The sequence below is a fragment of the Rhopilema esculentum genome, chromosome 6 (genome assembly GCF_057945365.1).
Source record: "Rhopilema esculentum isolate cy_ngs chromosome 6, ASM5794536v1, whole genome shotgun sequence".
Lineage (NCBI taxonomy): Eukaryota > Metazoa > Cnidaria > Scyphozoa > Rhizostomeae > Rhizostomatidae > Rhopilema > Rhopilema esculentum.
Genome location: NC_142820.1, coordinates 12,535,330 through 12,553,804, shown reverse-complemented (window position 1 = coordinate 12,553,804; position 18,475 = coordinate 12,535,330). Strand labels below are relative to the sequence as shown.

Sequence of the window (18,475 nt, the reverse complement as noted above, 5' to 3'; positions counted from 1 at the left end):
ATACTGTTTCCTTTCATTGAGAGATTGGATTTATACCAGATCAATGCAGTTTCTCGAAATTCATAATGCTTAAGTTCATTCAAAAGGATTTCATGATTCACTGTGTCAAAAGCTTGTTGTAAATCAAGAAATTCTTCACAGGTTAAGGTGGAAGTGTACCGATCTGAAAAATTACCGATTCTTACAACTTTTTAGTTTTTCCTATATAACTCAGCACTTGATGCATTGATTACCTAAAAATTTTCAGGGATACTGAATCCTTTTTCTACCCCAAAATTTAAAAAATGTAGAACCGAAAACCGGGGATAATTTTTTACCATAAGCCTTCTTCGTAAAACACTGCACAAAACTGTGGCAAACCTCGAAATTGAACTTCACGTTGGTGACAAAGACAATTTAACAAATATCTAGGAATAGGCGAACAAAAGTTGAAGTGGACACAGCCAACATAGAAATTGTAGAAACAATATCCGGGATTGATTAATTGAAATTATTGGAAAAATAAAATAAAATTCAAGTTTTTCAAGTTTTTTTAAACGTGTGAACCGGCGGCCTTTCGGTATACAAACAGCGCCAAATGTTGAATCATCGATGAGGAAAAAAAATTAAGTGTATAAATGATAAAGTTTTCTTATATGGATAAGAATTAAATCATTGTTTGGTAACAAATTGCTAAAGCATTTAACAAATAAAGAAATGACTGTTGTAGGTTGTTGAAACATCAAAAGACAGGGGGTTAACCTTGGAAAACTGTTTCTGAAAGCCCAAATGGAAAAAATAAGACAGTCATTGAGTTCTTGATGCAGGGTATCGCCTCGTCATTGTAGACTGGCGTGTTTCAAAGGTGTTACGCCCCAAGCCGCTTTGTCACTGAAATATTCTAACAAGTTTGGGTACAAATTTGGGAAAATTGTAGCCTGAGATCTGAAAATGTTGTCATCGGAACTTTGAACCCAGAAGGTTCGAAAACAACAACAACTTCAATGAGTTAATTTTGGTGCTGTCTATTTAATTGGATGGCCTAAGTAAACGCATAAATTTTTTGCTGGAAAGCTGCAAATAATCTTCCAGCGAAGGCCATAAACCTTTTAAGAAGTTGAAGTATTTTAGCTTAATGGAAGGCGAACATGTACGGGACGACAGAGAAGGCTCTGATGCACAAAAAACAGAAATGAATTATAACGCCGACGAAGAAACAGATCGGGATGAAGTCAGTATAACAGAGAAGATTGCGGTAGCAGCCGAGCAGAATGTAGATGGCCTAGCCTCAACAGATGATAAAAAACATGACACAGAAATTGCTGATCAAATGGCACAACATTTCGATGACAATAATGAAACGGTGTTAGTTGATGCAAATGGTACGGATAACGCTGAAAGCACCGAAAGCTACGAGTTTGCCAATGGAAGCGACGAGACTTCCTCTTGGGAATCTTTTTCAGGTTAGCAATTTGCTTAGTAGGTTCTTTTGAGATATGTTGAAAAGACTTTTTGAAAATATTTATCAAGCTAATTATATACAGGAATTAGATGTTTCTGGGCATTAAGTAAACCATTTTTTTTATTTCTTTCCTTTTGAGATAAAATGGTGAAGTTTGAAAAATTTTTAAGAACAATTAATAATCGATATACACCCTAAATAAAGCATGAACTCATTGTCTTCATTTAACTTACAGATCAGTTTATGTTATGCCTGCTTTTCATTATTGTTTGGAAAATAAGAATAAGAGGGGAAGGGGTTGAAATGAATAGAGGTTCATGTAAGAACCTAAAAATTACCTTTCTGTATTCATTGTTAAAAATCCTGTAGCTTGTTAAATGGTTATTATCCTTTAGTTTTACTTATATTAAATTGTTTTAATTTATTAAGACAAAGAAGTAATTAAGCTGTTGATTCAAATATTTTTGTGATATTTTTATAATTAGTTATGAAAAGATGATTTCTTTTGAATGTTTCATGTGTAAGATGAACCTTTATAAAACCCTTTAACAGTTAATGTGTAGAGTTCTAGAATATTAAAAAGGTAACTTTTGGAAATATGTTGAAATATTTGACACAATAACTTTCAGAAGAACCTTGCCGTGGTCAATCTCTTGTAAGTAAATAGAGAATTTGCAATATCAATTATATTCATCTATTCTGCTTTCCATCACATTTGTTTACTTTTTTCTACACTTCTAAGTATTTTCTTGGCTGAGTATTCATTTCAATGCATAGAGCTTAAGTAGAAAAATGCTTTTGTATCCAATAAATACCAGGTTTAGAGTTTAGTTGTCAAGTATAGTTGTTGATAGGACAATTGTTTTAATCATAGGACATGACATTGAGGAAGCAGAAGCAATGGTACATCAGGATGGTGGACCTTGCAGGTGCCAAAACTGCATGGAAATGTCCATGGCTCACTCTGCGCGCATAATGGAAAGATCTACACACACTGACTTTGAGTTATCAGATAATGTTGTTAAAATTGAAACAGATGATGGATGTAAGATATATGTTGTGGGAACTGCACATTTCAGTATGGCAAGCCAAGAAGACGTTAGCCAAGTAAAATGCTTTATTATTTTGTTTGAAGTGCAATCAGATTAATTTTTATTTGATTAAGACCTTTCAATAAGAATTAAAATTGGAAACAGTGATATAGAGATATTAACCATGTGTTAATGTACAGTGAATCCAAGGAGATTTCATTTGCACCAAAGTTGTTTTTATAAGGCAACATAAATGAAATGAAAGTTTGATGAAAAAGAATCATCTGTTTTTTGTAGTGTCCATTATCAAAGGCCTATTATCTGCTGATAAGGCTTCAAAACTGTAAAACTTAATATGTTTTTTTACTTCCATTGACATCACTTAAAGGGCTTTGAACTCTGGAAAGCTCTAAAATCAATCTCTGGTACAATCACTGTCAAAATTACTGGGGACACCCAATATTTTGTGCTATGCTTTTCTCCCCCTTTTCCTCAAAAGCAATGTTGAATGTATATATAGAATGATATCATACAAGCCATAAGAAAAAATATACTTCATAGCCTCTTTCTTTTTTCTATAGTAATGAACATTGTTTCTAGAGAAAGATGGGGATTACTGAATTTGGCAGGGATTGCTGAATTTGGCAGGGATTGTAGGTCTTTTTTTCTTACTGAGCAGTACAAATTTCTTGCTCTTACAAGAAACCTGAAAATTGTTCCACTTTCAATAATTTTTGCAAAGTAAAGGCCTGAAATATGGTAACTAAGTATAAAACTTAATATATTTAGTTTTTATAGAGAATCTTTACTTGTGCATTCCTGCAATATTTTAGACTATACAGACAGTCTGTCCAGATGTTGTTATGGTTGAGCTGTGTGGGGGAAGAGTTAGTATAATCCAGTATGATGAGGAGACATTGTTGAGGGAAGCAAAAGACATCAGCATGGCAAAACTGAAAATGGCAATTAAAGAGGTGATTATGACAAGCAAAATTTATTACTATTCGGTATTTGTTTTATGTTTTTTGTTTCATCTTTCTTGTTGTGGGGATGCCAAGGTCACAGTTGCTAGTGTCTGGGTTTTCGAGTCCTTGACATGACCAAACTTTCACCTAGATTGAGGACAGTCACCAGTTCCTGTAATTTCAGGTGTTCGAATCACGAGGTGTGGTCGAATCGAGAGGAAGGACCAGGACACTTCTCGATAAGCATTGCTTCTCAGTGTCCTACAACTACCTTCAGATGCTAGGTAGCCACAAACACAAAACGGATTATGTTTAAATTGTATTGAGTAAGCTTATATCTGTTATAGGGATCAATTATATGTATATGTTGCTTCTGTTTTCTTAAATCAAATGCATGCGCATCAGAGTTCAAATTTAGTCAAAGTGCCACTGACATGAAAAGTCAAAATTTTGCCAAAGGTTTCTTCTTAGGAAGCAAACATCACTGATTCTATATCTGCAAATATTTTTTCAGGGCCATAAGTTTATTTTTTTTGAATACGTCACGAGTTCCAGAACATTTGGCTGTGTTTTTTATTTGAACAAAAACCAGTAATTTGGAGCTTGAAAAAATGATGTTAACGAAAAGATTTGCAGGAAATAATTCAGCACAGTCAACTCTAAAATAAAATGTAATAAATTGATTTTATGAAGTTTTTTTATTTTTCATGTCAGTGGCATTTTGAAGGTTGGATATTTGTGTTGACATTCATGCTAATGGGTATTGAATTTCAGTTCTGCAAAGCATGAAATACTTCATTTACATCAAAGTTAGTAATAAGTGTCTATCAATGAAAGTCTGTTGCTAACTCATTCAACTGCATGGAAATTAAACAGCTGCAAATCCTATAGAATGTTTTGTCTGTTTCTATTTCCTGATCAATGAATGTTAGAAACAGGAAGAATAACAAATCAAAGTGCAGCTGGATTCTTTTTTAAAGATCTTTTCAGTGTGCACACCAGCAACCTTAGAAGTTCTTTTTGATAACATGGTTGTCCTTCAAAGTTGACTCTTCTTATATTCCCAACTTTTCTTGCTATGGCTCAGTTCTCTCCACCTTTACCCTTCTTTGTATGCCTCACATTGATAATTTATCTTCAATTACTGTAAACATAGAGATCTATCAATTGATAATAAGATGATAAAGCCAGGGATACTTTACTATAAAGCTTTACGTGAGTTCATCAATGTATTCCAAGCAAGTGACACACATCATGTAATTTTTCATAATGTTGATTAGAATTGTAATGTAAAGCATTTCACCAGTGCTGAATTGAAATTGAAGCTAATACAGCTGCCTTTTGTATTGTGGTTAATTTTCTCTATCTTTTTCTTAACTAGAGTGGATTTGTTGGAGGAGTAATGCAGCTCCTTTTGTTAAGCATGTCTGCCCACCTGACAAAACAGCTTGGAATGGCACCTGGTGGAGAATTCAGAAGGGCAGTCAAAGAGGTAAGCAAAGTTTTTCAGATATCTCAATGCTGTCTTGCAAATTTTTATCACAATTTTACAGAGACACATTTTTTTCAGCTCATGTATTATTTGACCTGTCTAAAGTACTACATTTGCTCTTTTAAATGCCGCCTTCCATTTAATCTCCATGTCCATTAAACGCCATCTTCCTATAAAGCATCATGTCAGAGGGCACATAAGGAGCAAAACTGCCCTTTCATCTTCTTGAATTTGATGTACATAGATACAGAAACTAAAATTGTAGTCTTTTTAGCTAAGTATTAGTTATGAAGTTTAGTTGCAAAACCCTTTCTTTCTTGTCTCTAAAATATCTTGAAACTGTAACTGCGAAATAAACGCCTCCCTCTATTATATTCCCCTTCTAATGAACACTGCACCTACAACCTTCGAGTTTTTTATAACCGCTGCACAGTTTAAAGTCGAAATGCATTACCTACACTTTTGCCCGAAACTAACAGAGTGTAAGCAATGATACCCCAAGCGAGTCACCCCAAAATCTCTCCGAATTTTCTCAAGGGAGGCTGAGCCACCCCGATCCCCTCTCAGCGGCACTTCTGTCCAATTAAGGGTCGAAAATAACGTTACAAGAAGAATGAGACGTTTGATTTGTTCCTTGTTGCTACACCTTTTCTTTTTTGTCAGCATTTTAATCTTTGGCAAGGTGAATAAAAGGTGCCAATGAAACACGCCATTCTTCCTCTCTCGCTACTTTCGATCTGCAACTAACTTATGCTTACATTTCATTGTTTATTCTTTGAAGATGAAAAGTACTTCTGTATTAGTATGTTATATTTCCATTTTTCCGTGCCCTCTTGATGTCGAAGCCCCCCAATAATTGTCAAACTGTAGTATGTTTCCTTTATAACAATGTACTGAATGAGAAGGAATACAATGGAGAGACCTCCCTCCCCCCAATATGAATTTTCTTCCGACGGCACAGTTCGCGGTATCAAATGTTTATTTGGTTATCTTCCTTTTAATCGAAACCTTTTTTAACTTTTTACTTTTATTTATTTAGGCCAAGAAGATTCCAGGTTGTCAAGTCTTACTTGGTGACCGCCCTGTTCAGGTAAGAAGCACGTGTTTCAAGGAAACTGTGATGTTTATTATAGCACCTGTTTTTATAATGCGCTTGAGTGATTGACACTCCATGCCTGTACCATTTACTTCGTTTATGTCGCTGTTTTGTTATGTTTCGCGCCATGTTCAAGCTAAAACCGCACAATATTTTTTGTATGCTGTTTCTTCACGTTGAAAGTTTCCTGTTAGATGGTCATTTACAGAAATATAGCAGCAAAGTTAAAAAATTGTCTAAGAATGTATGATTGGATGTAGTTTACAAAGTTTAAGATTCAGAATATTAGTTTTAATGAAACTAAAAAAATTCAAACAAGTATTCTGAATTTTAAACATTTGAACTCTAAAACGCATTTATTCTTACATTCTTCGACAGCTCTTGGTTAGATACTTGAAAAACTTTTACTTGACCTGGCCCTTTTGTTTTCATTTGAAATGGTGTATTGTGGACAGATCTAGAGCTCATGTTGCCTTGATGTAAAGATTGAGGAGAGGGAGGTTAACTTAGCCAGCAAACCAATTTAAAAATTAATCTGCAAGTATGCATAAGATTCATCGTTTATTGACGGCAGTGCCTTTTCAAGCTTTGGCATTAACGCTTTGCACTACCTTTGAAAAAGCCAGTGAAAAAGCGATGGTTAAATTGTAATCTCGATATTAACAAAGACAGCGTAGAAAGATGTGGCCTAAGATAAGCACACAAATTAGCGAAAGAAGGATTGCGGACAGGGTAAAAGGGACAAGTTGGAACAGTGTCAAATGAAACGTACAAAGGGGGCGATGCCCCCCTTCCACTTTTTGTTGATTGATAGATTTTTATTAGCCCAAATGATTATGTAGTTAAAACGTTGAACAAAAATGTACAATTAAAACAGCATCTTCAGCGATTTTGCTTCTATGTGGACTAGGGGTGGTGTGAGGGGAATATCTTGACATTGCTGCCCCTAGTTCACAGTCGATGGCACGATCCCTTTAAAAAAACAGGATTGAAAATAGCATTTAGTGAAGGGTTTCTTGGTATAGGCATTAAAATATGCTGATAGATCACGTGTAATTTTTGTTTTCATCATTTTATTTTGTTTTTCCAGATCACACTCAGTAGAGCAATGGCTGCTTTATCGTTCTGGCAAAAATTGAAAATGGGTTGGTGTTTGCTCACGTCTCGAGACCCTATAAGGTGAGCTGGCTTTTGCAAGCTTTAAAAAATCTGGAGAAATTATCTTTCATGCATAAGGAACTTTGATTGACTGCGTAGAGCTTCAGTCATTGTAAAGCAGCATCCAAATTTTATATTAAGCAACTACAAAGGCATGCTGCGAGCCTGTTTTTCTGGATCTTCTTCGAAATTGTTTTTAATGGGGATCTTAATTGTTTGTACTAAATTGTAATTGTAATTCATTGCACTAAATTTTTGGTGTATAATTTGGATAAAGAACCAGTATCTTTGACTGCAAACATCGAATTTACAAAGTTCTAGTGCTCGTGACATTCATTTTACAAGTTTTGCAAGAGTTTTGAACGTGATTGGTGACTGAGAAGTTTTAAGCCACAACGATTTTTGTGGTCTAATTCCTAACAAGTTTTTACTGCATATATTTTCATCAGATCTGAAATAAAAGCAAAAACAATTTTATCAAAATTTTATCAGGACCAAACTTGTTGTGATATATCCTAAACTGAGCTCAAGAAGTCGTATTATGAAATTAGGAGTTTTAAAGCTTAACACAAAAGTTTAGTACAAAGCAGCACTTGAGAATGTGCCTGAAAATTTTCAAAAATATATAGTATTTCTTTTGCATTCTGTTCACATATGTACAAAATAGGTCAAAAAAGACGTGCAAATTTATAATGATGTAGGACAGCTTGATTTGCCATAGAAAGACGAAGACATAACATCCTTGTGAAATCAAAGAGCTCACAGACTGCCTTTGTTTCATAAAGCATCTTGTATTTAAGAACCGTTTTCAGGCTGAGGAATACATAGGGTTCCTATTATGAAAGGAACTTTTCATGATAATCAAATATCATTTCTAATTATTATTCGCCTGTGATTTTACAATTGTTTATCTGTTTATATCTTTGTGTCTTAAAAAAAATTGAATTGAAGTATTTTTTTATAAGATTCTTTGTTCGTTTCTCTCCCAAATGCATGAAAAATATCCTTTGAGATAAGAATCTTTGATTCTAAATGACCATATGCATTTTTTGAAATACGACAAAGAACAATCTGACCCTTGTCTGACTCTTGAAAACGGGTCCTCTTTGCAGGGATGTTCTGTATCATTACTAACAGCTAGTTAGATTTCTTGTCCTCTTGCATTCATAGTTTGAAAATCTGGATAAAGAATTTTAGTGTGTTATGTGAAAAACATAAGAGAACATCGAAATATTTTTTTAGCAAAGAGGACATCGAAAAATTCAAGCAAAAAGACATGCTAGCAGAAATTTTAAAAGAAATGACAGGGGATTATCCGATGCTGACAAAAGTGTTTGTGAATGAGAGGGATCTTTACATGGCTCACACATTGCGCAAGGCAGCAAGACCTGTGCCTATTGTTGACGAGACTGGAGGTAGGAGATCGCTCATGTTTTTTTTCATTTTTGAGATAATAGAATTTTCATATTTTTTGCCCCCTGTCCCTTATATCATTTTGCATTTTCATTGTCCAAAACCATCCATGGTTACTCAAATGGCAGGCGTGCTTTCACTAATTTCGAATTATTACGAATTACGCACCAACCTTGCAAGTTCTTGCGAGGTTTTTCCCCTTACCGTAAAGCTTTATTGTACACATTTAACAAGAAGTCGAAAAGTTTGTTAAAGTTTGTTTCTGTAACTATTTACAAAGCTTTCAGCTTTTTATTTGATGATTGCATCGACTTTTCCATCTCCTGCATGATCGGCAATTTTGTGATCTGAAATGTTGTAAATAGCGGTGTCGCTACAATTGCCACAGTATAAGAAATACATTTTTTTTTCATAATGTTTACGGGAAAAGGCTTTCAATAAATCAGTAAATTGCATTTCTCTCAGTTCCATCCAAATCTTTATTGTCAGTTCGCAAAGTGATAGCTGTCTGTCATATTTATTTTTTATTGTTTATTATATTTAAATGTAATGCCTAAAAATTTCAACCATTTCAAAAAAGGTAATCTCCCTCTAGTAATTAAAAATGAAGAGTCTTTAGCTGAGAAACCTTCAATGGGACATTTTCCTTCCAATCTTATATTTAAATTTTTTCATTTCAGCAATATGTGGACACGAACCGGCTGTAGTCGTTGGGGTCGTAGGACTCGGCCACTTAAATGGCATCAAAGAGAATTTCGGTAAACACGTCGATATGGTGGATTTACTAAAGTGAGTAATTGTTTCTCAGAATATGGCATTTGGTTTGCGCTCGCAGATAGCCTCTGGGTATACAGTTGACTCCGTTTATAGTCATTCCTCTTAACCGTTTTCAGTGACATGAAATTAAGACCCAAGTACGCAAAACTAACCAATTTTGCTCCATTCACAATCACACTCCGCTTCCTGTCTCAGAAATTCAAGCAGCTTTTGATGTGACTGTACCCGGGGTCTTCTGTACATGGGCAAAGTCTACCTCATGTACCGCTGGATCGAACACATCGACACACATTCCCACAACATAGCTCTCGTGACTCTTGCCAACATGTCTTTGAGAACTAACTAACTACTATTGTAAATCCTTGAATAAGCCTCCAGGTGCTTATTTTGCAAGACACATTTTGGGGGTAGGGGCTTATTCGAGTGGGGGGGGGGCTTATTCGAAGGGGGGACTTATTCGAAGAGGGAGCTTATTCAGCAGTAGCCAAAACAAAATAACCAGGGTAAATTTTTTTCCACTTTCTGTGGCTGGTCAGTAAAATTAAAATGCAGATATATTGGGACCTATTGCTGTCGAGGCAGTACCTCACTCAGTTCATGGGGGACGAGGGATAATTTTACAAGAATAAATTTATAGTGTGGGCTTATTCAAGGGAGGGCTTTTTCAAAGGTAGGGGCTTATTCAAAGGGGAGGCTTATTCGACGGGGGGACTTATTCGAAGGAGGGGGGGGGGGGGCTTATTCGAGTACAACTCTCTATGCCTTTAACGACTTACATCATAATACTGGATCAAATTTTTTATTATTTGAACATTGTCAAAATACTTTAACCTGCCACAGTGCCTTTATTTTTTTATCCTAGTTTGACAAGGGGTTTATAGAATCAATAACAGAACTAAAAGCTTTAAATGAGACTTCGAGAATTTGGCTCATTGTGGGACAATCAAGTTGTGCCATAGAAGCTTCTTGATTGAGATTTTCCATTTACATAAAGAGTTCGGTCGATTTTTCAAACTTATAACTTTTTCTTTATGAACTTTATAAGACTTCCCATCGCTATTATTCCTGCTTCCAGTAAATACTAAGATGACGTTAAAGTTTCCAGTCCTTCCATTAAACAAGGCAAAGTATTTTTAAAGAGTCGTAATTCTTTATAGCCCATGAGGAAGTAATGATAAAGATTTTATGTATTACCTCTTCGAATAATAATTGTAATTGATTAGAATTTTTGTTAATTATAATACTTTTTTCTGTCTTTGTAATATATATGTTATATATGTTTTAAATGTATGTAGCTGTTATTTTCGTTGACAGGGCCCGCGCCACTGATCCTAAACTGGAAGGGCTAGCAATGTAAAGAAAATTTTCCCTCAACCTCCACTACTGTTTTACTTGTGGACTTTGGTTCAATGTGTTTGTTGTTATCTACAGGCTAATCTATATGAATGGTCTGAGCTGATTTGGATCTTTTATTTAGTGAAAAAAATATTAAGAAAATGTGTACTTTTATTTAGCGGGGCCCCCTGCCCCCCTGTGGCGCAGGCCCAGCATTAAGGGGTTTGTTAAAAAATCACAATATTGATAAATAGAAGTTTTTATCACAAGTTCTTATTTGCCATGTTTTATTTTTTAGGGTTCCCAAGCCATCTGCGAGTTCAAAGATTTTCAAATACACTTTTAGAGCCTTTCTCGTTGCGGCAATTAGCTGGGGTGTTTTCAAGCTGGTCAAATGGACAGGCGTGTGTTGACTTCCGTATTTATTTTCTTCGAAATTGTGAACCAGTATTTGTTGTCCGTTAGTTTTAGCCTAAGAAATCTGGCCTCTGCTGTAGACAAGGAAAGCCTCGTCTGCGTATGATCATGTGACTCTGAGTCGTGACACTTAAGAATCCACGTGACTGGTGTAACCACATCTCCTTAATTGATTGGTCACTTTGTGGCTGGCAGGTTTATTTCCACCAATCAGATTCCTTTCTATAATTCTGTTACGAGATATTTGCCAAGAAATCTCTCAAGGTTCAAGAGTCACGACTCACAATTGCGATTTATTGATTAATATCTTTGTATCGTTTGCCAGAAACCTCAAAATTCCAATGGATCGCAAAAAGATTTGAGAAATTTTTTCTTTAAAACTGACATTAATGCCTTAAAATGAGGTTAGCATTATTTTCAAAAATTGGAGGACATTAGCGTATAAAATATTTTCAAAAATTTGCTGGAGTTTCAAATTCTTAAGTATTTTATTGTTTATTTTACGTGTTGCTAGAGTTTGTCCTGAATCTTTGAATTTTCTCATGATATGATAATTATTCAAAATGTTTCAACAGATTTAATAGGCCGTTGCTTTCTGTGTGTCGTAGGGATATCAAGTTTCTTTTTAGATCTCAAGTTGTTACAGTTTTCTTTATTTAGGTTTTTAGCTACATCTAATAGAGTGAATAAATATAACGTCGTCAAAAATTTGTTTTTAAAAATTTTTTAATTTGACACATTACCTGAAAGAGCGGTAAAAAATACCTGTCTAAATGCAATATCAGTTAGATATGTTAAAATTAGGGCAAGATATGGCCGATAAAAGATTTCATAAAGTTATGAACCAAGATCAAATTACAGAGGTTTGATAGGACAAGAGCCTGTGCTAATGTGACCATATCTAAACCAATTCGTAATGCCTTTAGTTGATTTTGCACATTTAGAGGTATTTCATTTTTGTGACGTCATCACTTGGGAACTCCATTGGTATCTGAACCTTTAGGGACATTTTTTGCTTAGGCCAACAAAACCAAATCAGTTTTTGCCTATTTGAAATCAAAACATATTTACCTTCTATTCTTTGTACAATCCATTTTCGAGGAGGCTGGGAATCTGAAAAGTCGAAAAGACAACGGTAGTTCAGCAACGTTTGTTGCAAGTTTGGTAAGCTGCAAGGCCGTTCTCCCCAACAGCTTGGAAGCTTGGAACCTTGGAAGCTTGGATAATGTTTTTCGCAGATAGCAGTTTTTATTGCTTCGGAAAGTTCTTATCGAGAATCCGGACAAACATCTTCGCATCATTCGGGCGAATGGTGTCGAATCAAGCTGCCCTAAAGGTGCTCATCTGGAAACAAAGTTGCTAATTAGAAAGGAAGCTCTAAATTCATCCTTTTCCCCAGCAATATAAATTCCGCATAATGTGTCTTCTCATTTGCATCAACTTATTTTCCTTCAGGCTACTTGCCCGGTTGGTGAATTACCGTGGTCTTTCTGCATTCATAGATCACATGATGGTTGGAAGTTTAATAGTTTTGGATTGAAAACGGCTGAATCTTGTTGCGTCTTAAAATGTATTTAGATTGAAAATGGTACTTAGAGGGTTGATAAGGTGTCTACATATATTTATATTTCAAAATCAGGCTGTTTTTTTGTTTTTACCTTGATCTGCAAGAATGCTTTTTGACGATGGCCAGGTTGGTAGCCAACCACAAAGATATTGCTAGGGTGAGGGGGGTGGAGTTAGTATAAAAATATTTGCAGAAGCTCAAGTTCTCAAGTTAAAGCTGTATAACAGTATGATAAAAGAAGATGTCAATTGCCAAATAGAAAGTCTATTGCGATGTGGAGGGCTTGGGGTCCAACGGTACGCATTTCCGTGTGATATTTGCGAATTTTCTGTTATTTCCTATTGTACATTCGAAAAAATTTCCATCGTATTGAACGAAGCCTGAAGCATAACTCCTGAAGCATTCTGGGAGATTTTCATCCAAATTCCATTTCCTATCAAAAGATTGTCGATGCCCGTGTTTCGCTCCATAGGAAGTCCCTCTGCTGAATACTTACCAAATTTTTCTTTGAAAACGCAAAAACGTTCTTGCTATTTGACAAGATGAGCATAAGTCTTGTAAAATTAGGCTAGTCTCTTCAATATTTGTTGCCGCCAGATGCCAGTGACATTTGAGTTCTCTTTTCTGATATCTTTCACACTTGCAAAATTGTTATTTGTTTGTTCAGGTTCAGATTTGCATATAGGATATTTACGTCTAGATAGTATCTCTCAGAAACGCTGCCAAATACCCACTGATTAAAAACGATTCAAAACGTTTATCCTTTGGTTTTGCAGTTTCCATAACAAAATGTGTTCTTTAAATGTATTTTGAAACTTACAATATCAGCAGTGTTTTAATTTTTATTTTTTATGCACTTTTATTTGACTCCCAGATTCATCTCCAACAAAAAGAAATATTTTTATACAAAAATGTTAATGGAAAGGGGGGGAAGGCGACACAGAGCTCCCTCCCTTTTATGGACAAGGGGGTAGCATTGTGGAACAAACAAAGACGACTGGGCATATCTCTCCCGGTTTTCGAATCACTGAACCAATTTTGCATATTTTGAGATTCTTTTACGTTGTGTGTTCAAAATTCAAAGGTTCTAAAAATAGTTTTCTGTGACGTCACTCTATTGCTTTGGCTATCTCCTTCCTCGATACTTTTTTCCGTTTTCATCTTTTTCTTTTGTTATCTTTTTGAGCAAGCAGCGGTTGAAAACGAGGTCGATAGGACGGACGTGGACTAGAAGGAAGACGCTCATTTGGAAAGTCGAAAATGCCAGTCGAAGGGAAAACTATGTTTCTTTACTTTGAATAAAAAAGTCATGCATTGTAATACGAGCTCATTCAGCGCTACGTTTCTTGATTGAACAAGTTTCGGAATCTCAGGGCAGTTTGAGAATGTGAAAAATCAACCAATGAATTGCATTTTTACTTGGAAAAGATTAGCTGGAGGTTAGATTATCAGAAGAAGGAACTGGAAGGAAGCAATTGTTGATGAAAAAGGCATTCGCTGTGCTCGGGACTTGGTTTTATCTGACACATTTTTGTTCCTCAGTTTGGTTCCGTATATAAATTCTGCAGCTGTAATTTTTTAGGCCGTCTTTTTTAAAGTATTTGCACAAGGCAGGTTGGGCAGTATCCTTGACAATTAATACCTTTTTATCGTTGCAACTGAGAAACAGCTACGATATAAAAATATTTGTTTATATTTAGTTTTTGAGATTGATTGATCAGGGTGCATATTTCAGTTATTTTTCCGCCATGGCGTTTGCATCAAGTTTCAGCGCTTTTAAGAAATGGTCTGGCAGCGCTATTGCCGCATTCCTTGACCAGCCACATCGCTCAGCTCCCGGCCTGGCATCGTATACCAAATTCAAATTACCAACAAAATACACGTACAAAAGACCTGACTTCCTTGAGCTTGACATGGAAGCAACAATGGCTGCAGCCGATCACGAAATCAGGCCTGTAATGAGACCAAAAAAATGTCTGGCTATGGACGCAGGCTATGCAGAGTAAGTATTTAGAGTTTCTGCAGTTTGAATACGACGACCAAGACAGTCTTTCTCAAAATTTATAGTTTAACGAAAATATCTGGTGTTATTCACTGACTGAACTTCTAGAACTTTGATCATTATTGTAAAGAGTGGTGCTCATGTATGAAAAATTATGATTGTCCTGCAAACAAGTCTTTTTTCAAAGCCATACTATGGATTGTTAAAGGTTTTTATTTGTGGGCTTATATGTGGTATTAGAGAATGGCTTAAGGTTCAAATTTTTTGGAGCTTATTGAAGGAGAAGCGGGAAGCAAGGGCACAGCCCCCTTCAATATGTATATAATCTTATTTGCAGTCCCCCCCCCACCTGGGACCACCCATGATAAATTATTTTCTCATCCTGTTGTTTCATTTAGTCTCATTGGCATTTTACACAGGGAATGATCCCTTGAAATCTCAATGCCTGCTAAAATCTGAAACTGGTAGAAGAGAAGCAAAATGCTAATTTGGTTTCACTTCAGTTAAAAAGATATGAACCAAATAGTGTCTGGCCAGGAAAAAGGCAGCCTTTAACAGCAACTATCTTAACCTAGCTCATTTAAGATTTCTTTTTTGTGAAATTGTGGTCTTTGAAAATCATAACAGTATATCATTGCATATTAATAAATGAAACTTTTTTGAAATTTAGAACCATCAATGCTGGAAAGACCCATAAGCGTAATGAAGATCAAAGTGTTGTTGAGTCATTTTTCATTAAAGTTGCTGAAGAGTTTTGGGATTCACCAAAGGAGCTTGAAAAGGTGGGGAGAAAAACATCATTTCAACGAGAGCAATTTACTTTTAGAGCAATTTATGAGAACAATCTGTAGCTTCCCTCGAGCATTTGAGGAGAGCCTTGAAGGGAGCCAGAGTTATGGCTCTCCTCAGTTTACATTGTGAAAAAATGAAAGACTGGACAATGTTAAATTGAGTTTTCTTGTGTGTTGTAAAAACATACAAACTTTGGTGAGAGTTTGTAATAAATTATTACTACTGAAATGATTGTCAAAGCAAAAGTACAACAGAATAATGTTTGATTAAGCTTCTCTTGGTAAAAAATATGGATGGCTTAAAAAGGCTTTTGCAATACATCCTCATGTATAAAAAGGACCTTCTTCAGTAGGGGCACAGTGGGTAGGGATTCTGGGGGGGGGGGTGCGGATGAGCTTGCAAATGTTCCTGCAAATGATTAACAGTAAAAACAATGACATGATCAAATGTATGCACTGGTTTTTAAAATGCAGAAAGACATGGAAAACAATATGTATCTTTTGTATCACCAGATCTACTTGCACATTCCCTCTATTACTGGTTCCAATAAGACTGTAAGAACAGAATAGCCAGCATGAAACCACTCTAGGGTTTCGTCGATTTGCAGAAAGGCGGAAACCGTTCACATGTTTTTCTCTGTGCGGAATTTGATTAGTCAACCATGTGGGGTCAAGTGGCTGTAAGCCATATTGTTACCTGTGCCGAATGCCTTTGAAGCTGGTTACAATGATTTATGTCAAAACATAAAGATGTCACTTTTTTCGTCGTGCTGGCTATTCTGTTTATTATCAAGCTTCGCTTCCCAAGATCTAAGTCTGTAAGAGAACAGAAAACATCCGTATTAAAACTTTGGATAATCATAGTCACTACAATCAGCATCTTAAAGGACAAGTGACACACTTTTCATCCTATCTTTTCTTTTCATTAACTTATAGATCATCGTTTAGAAGTAAGTTTTTCCTGGTTTAGAACAAAAAATTCTAATCAGGGGGCGCAGGAGGGGCGATTTTGCTTTTTATCACGTGACCCTATGACGTACATTGTGATAACTCGGAATTTTCCTATCATTGATAGAGAGTTTTCGAAACACGATGCGACAGGTCCAGACGAACTAAATTCGTTAAGAAGCGTGTTGTAAACATTAATATTGCACTGTATACCAGTAGCAGCAATAACAGATTATCACAATCTACGTCACGGTGTCACGTGATTCATTTCCCACAAATTTTAAAAGGGTTTTTAAGTAGGAAAATGAAATCAGAAAGGAAAAATATTTCAACAACACTCTCATACAGCATTTTACTTTAAGTTAAAAGAAAAAAAAAATTTGGCGCCAAAAGCGTGTCACTTGTCCTTTAAGATGCTGATTGTAGTGCATGAGAAGTCTTCTTAGCAATGATGTGTCATCAAACTTACTGATTACTTCATCATAACTAAAGGTGCCAAATAAGTCAAGTTCAAAATAATATTTAACCTATTTTGGCACATTGTTGATTGCAGCCAATTTTTTTACATACTTAGGCTTTAAAAAGGTGCATTAATTTGGTAATTACAATGGGAAAGCTTGTGTTCACAGATAGGCAGACTGTAAATAATAAAAGACTGCAAGTTTTACTTTTCTCAGAAATTTTTTTTTTTGTCTGCATCTTACAGATGTTTGACTTGAGACCCCCATGAGTATCATATATTTCCAAATACTTGTTTGTGGACACAACCCTTAGTTATCTGCTCGATCAATTTGTGCTTATTGTCTAAGTTTGGCAAGACAATGTTGGGGTGGTGTAATTTCTTGGTAACTTGCTCTTTGTGATGTAATTATATTGTTTTATAGCTGTCTTTACAAACTTACACAGGGATAAATTTCACAGGCTGTATGTTTTCTTATTACAGATTAAGAAAATTAACTTATTTTTCATATTCACTTTTCACTATTATGTAGTCTTGACTAAAACGTCGTTGTGGAAAGGGTTGTTTCATTTACTTCTTGAATTAATCATTCAATACAGTTGCAATTAAATCTTTTTGATATGTCAGTTAATTATATATATATTCATATTTCCATTTTATTAGTATTCCATTCCCTGTGTATATTTTGGAATATTTGACGGGCATGCTGGAATAGGAGCTGGGCTTATGGCTAGTGCACTGCTTCGCGAGCACATCCAGGAAAAATTGAATGAGATTGCTCACATGCTGATTCTTGATAAAGAGGAGTTGGCCAAGAATTATTTAAACCATGGCCTTATTCAAGATGTGAATGCAGAGAAACTGGTTGCTGGTGCTCTGGAGCAAGCATTTGTTGAATTTGTAAGAATTTGTGCCACAATTTGTTTTATCATCTTTTTCAGTTGTTTTGAATTCGGCATTTTCAATGAATCATTTTAAATCAGTTATCTGTTATACATAGTTTTTTTTGAATTTGATAAACGATGAAACTGTAACTTCAGCCCATTCACTTTCTACTATTCTTCTAGGAACCAACTGACCTTCAGACACTTAGAATGTGTTGCAGAAGATTTGCTACCTCTCAACTGTTAAGCTAGATTTTTTTTGGAATGTGCTACTTGACCATTCAAAACATTTTCACTTTTACTTTTTAAAGACATTGTTTGGTTCATCAAAAAATATTAAATTATTTATCCTCATTCGCTCTTCAGGATGAAAGGATAAAGAGTGAAAAACTGGATTACTATATTGATGGTGGCTGCACTGCATTAGTTGCTCTGTTTACAATGGGTAAACTTTTTGTTGCAAATGCTGGCGATTGTAGGTACGGCATTCATTTTCTTTTGGCCTCATTTAAGAAACACAGGATTTTCAAAACTCTGTGTTGTATCACTTAATTGCCGGAAGGCTTTTTAAATAAAGCCTCATTTTCATAAAAGTCATCTGCAGATACATATTGGTCTTTAATTTTTAAGCATAGTCAGCCAGTGACCCATAGCTGAAATCTGCGAAGGGTTGTTTTCTCAGCAATAATAGGCTTGTG

At 35.5% G+C, this 18,475-nt stretch overlaps 2 protein-coding genes across 3 annotated transcripts in view; both read left to right on the top strand.

Moving 5' to 3' along the window:
• Positions 1-999: 999 nt before the first annotated feature.
• Positions 1,000-12,740, top strand: LOC135686067 (traB domain-containing protein). The gene is made up of 9 exons (XM_065202218.2): positions 1,000-1,442; positions 2,316-2,548; positions 3,306-3,446; positions 4,819-4,929; positions 5,969-6,019; positions 7,116-7,204; positions 8,426-8,598; positions 9,277-9,385; positions 11,007-12,740. The coding sequence occupies exons 1-9, from the start codon at positions 1,115-1,117 to the stop codon at positions 11,119-11,121; spliced, it is 1,350 nt and encodes a 449-aa protein (XP_065058290.2). The 5' UTR covers positions 1,000-1,114; the 3' UTR covers positions 11,122-12,740.
• Positions 12,741-13,888: 1,148 nt separating this feature from the next.
• Positions 13,889-18,475, top strand: part of LOC135686066 (protein phosphatase 1H) — a 23,543-nt gene continuing 18,956 nt past the window's right edge. For both annotated transcript variants that reach the window (XM_089108850.1, XM_089108849.1), the window contains exons 1-4: positions 13,889-14,694; positions 15,365-15,476; positions 17,557-17,793; positions 18,144-18,256. In XM_089108850.1, the coding sequence (XP_088964976.1) occupies positions 14,441-14,694; positions 15,365-15,476; positions 17,557-17,793; positions 18,144-18,256 (716 nt within the window). In that variant the 5' untranslated portion in view covers positions 13,889-14,440. The remainder of the gene's footprint in view (positions 14,695-15,364; positions 15,477-17,556; positions 17,794-18,143; positions 18,257-18,475) is intronic.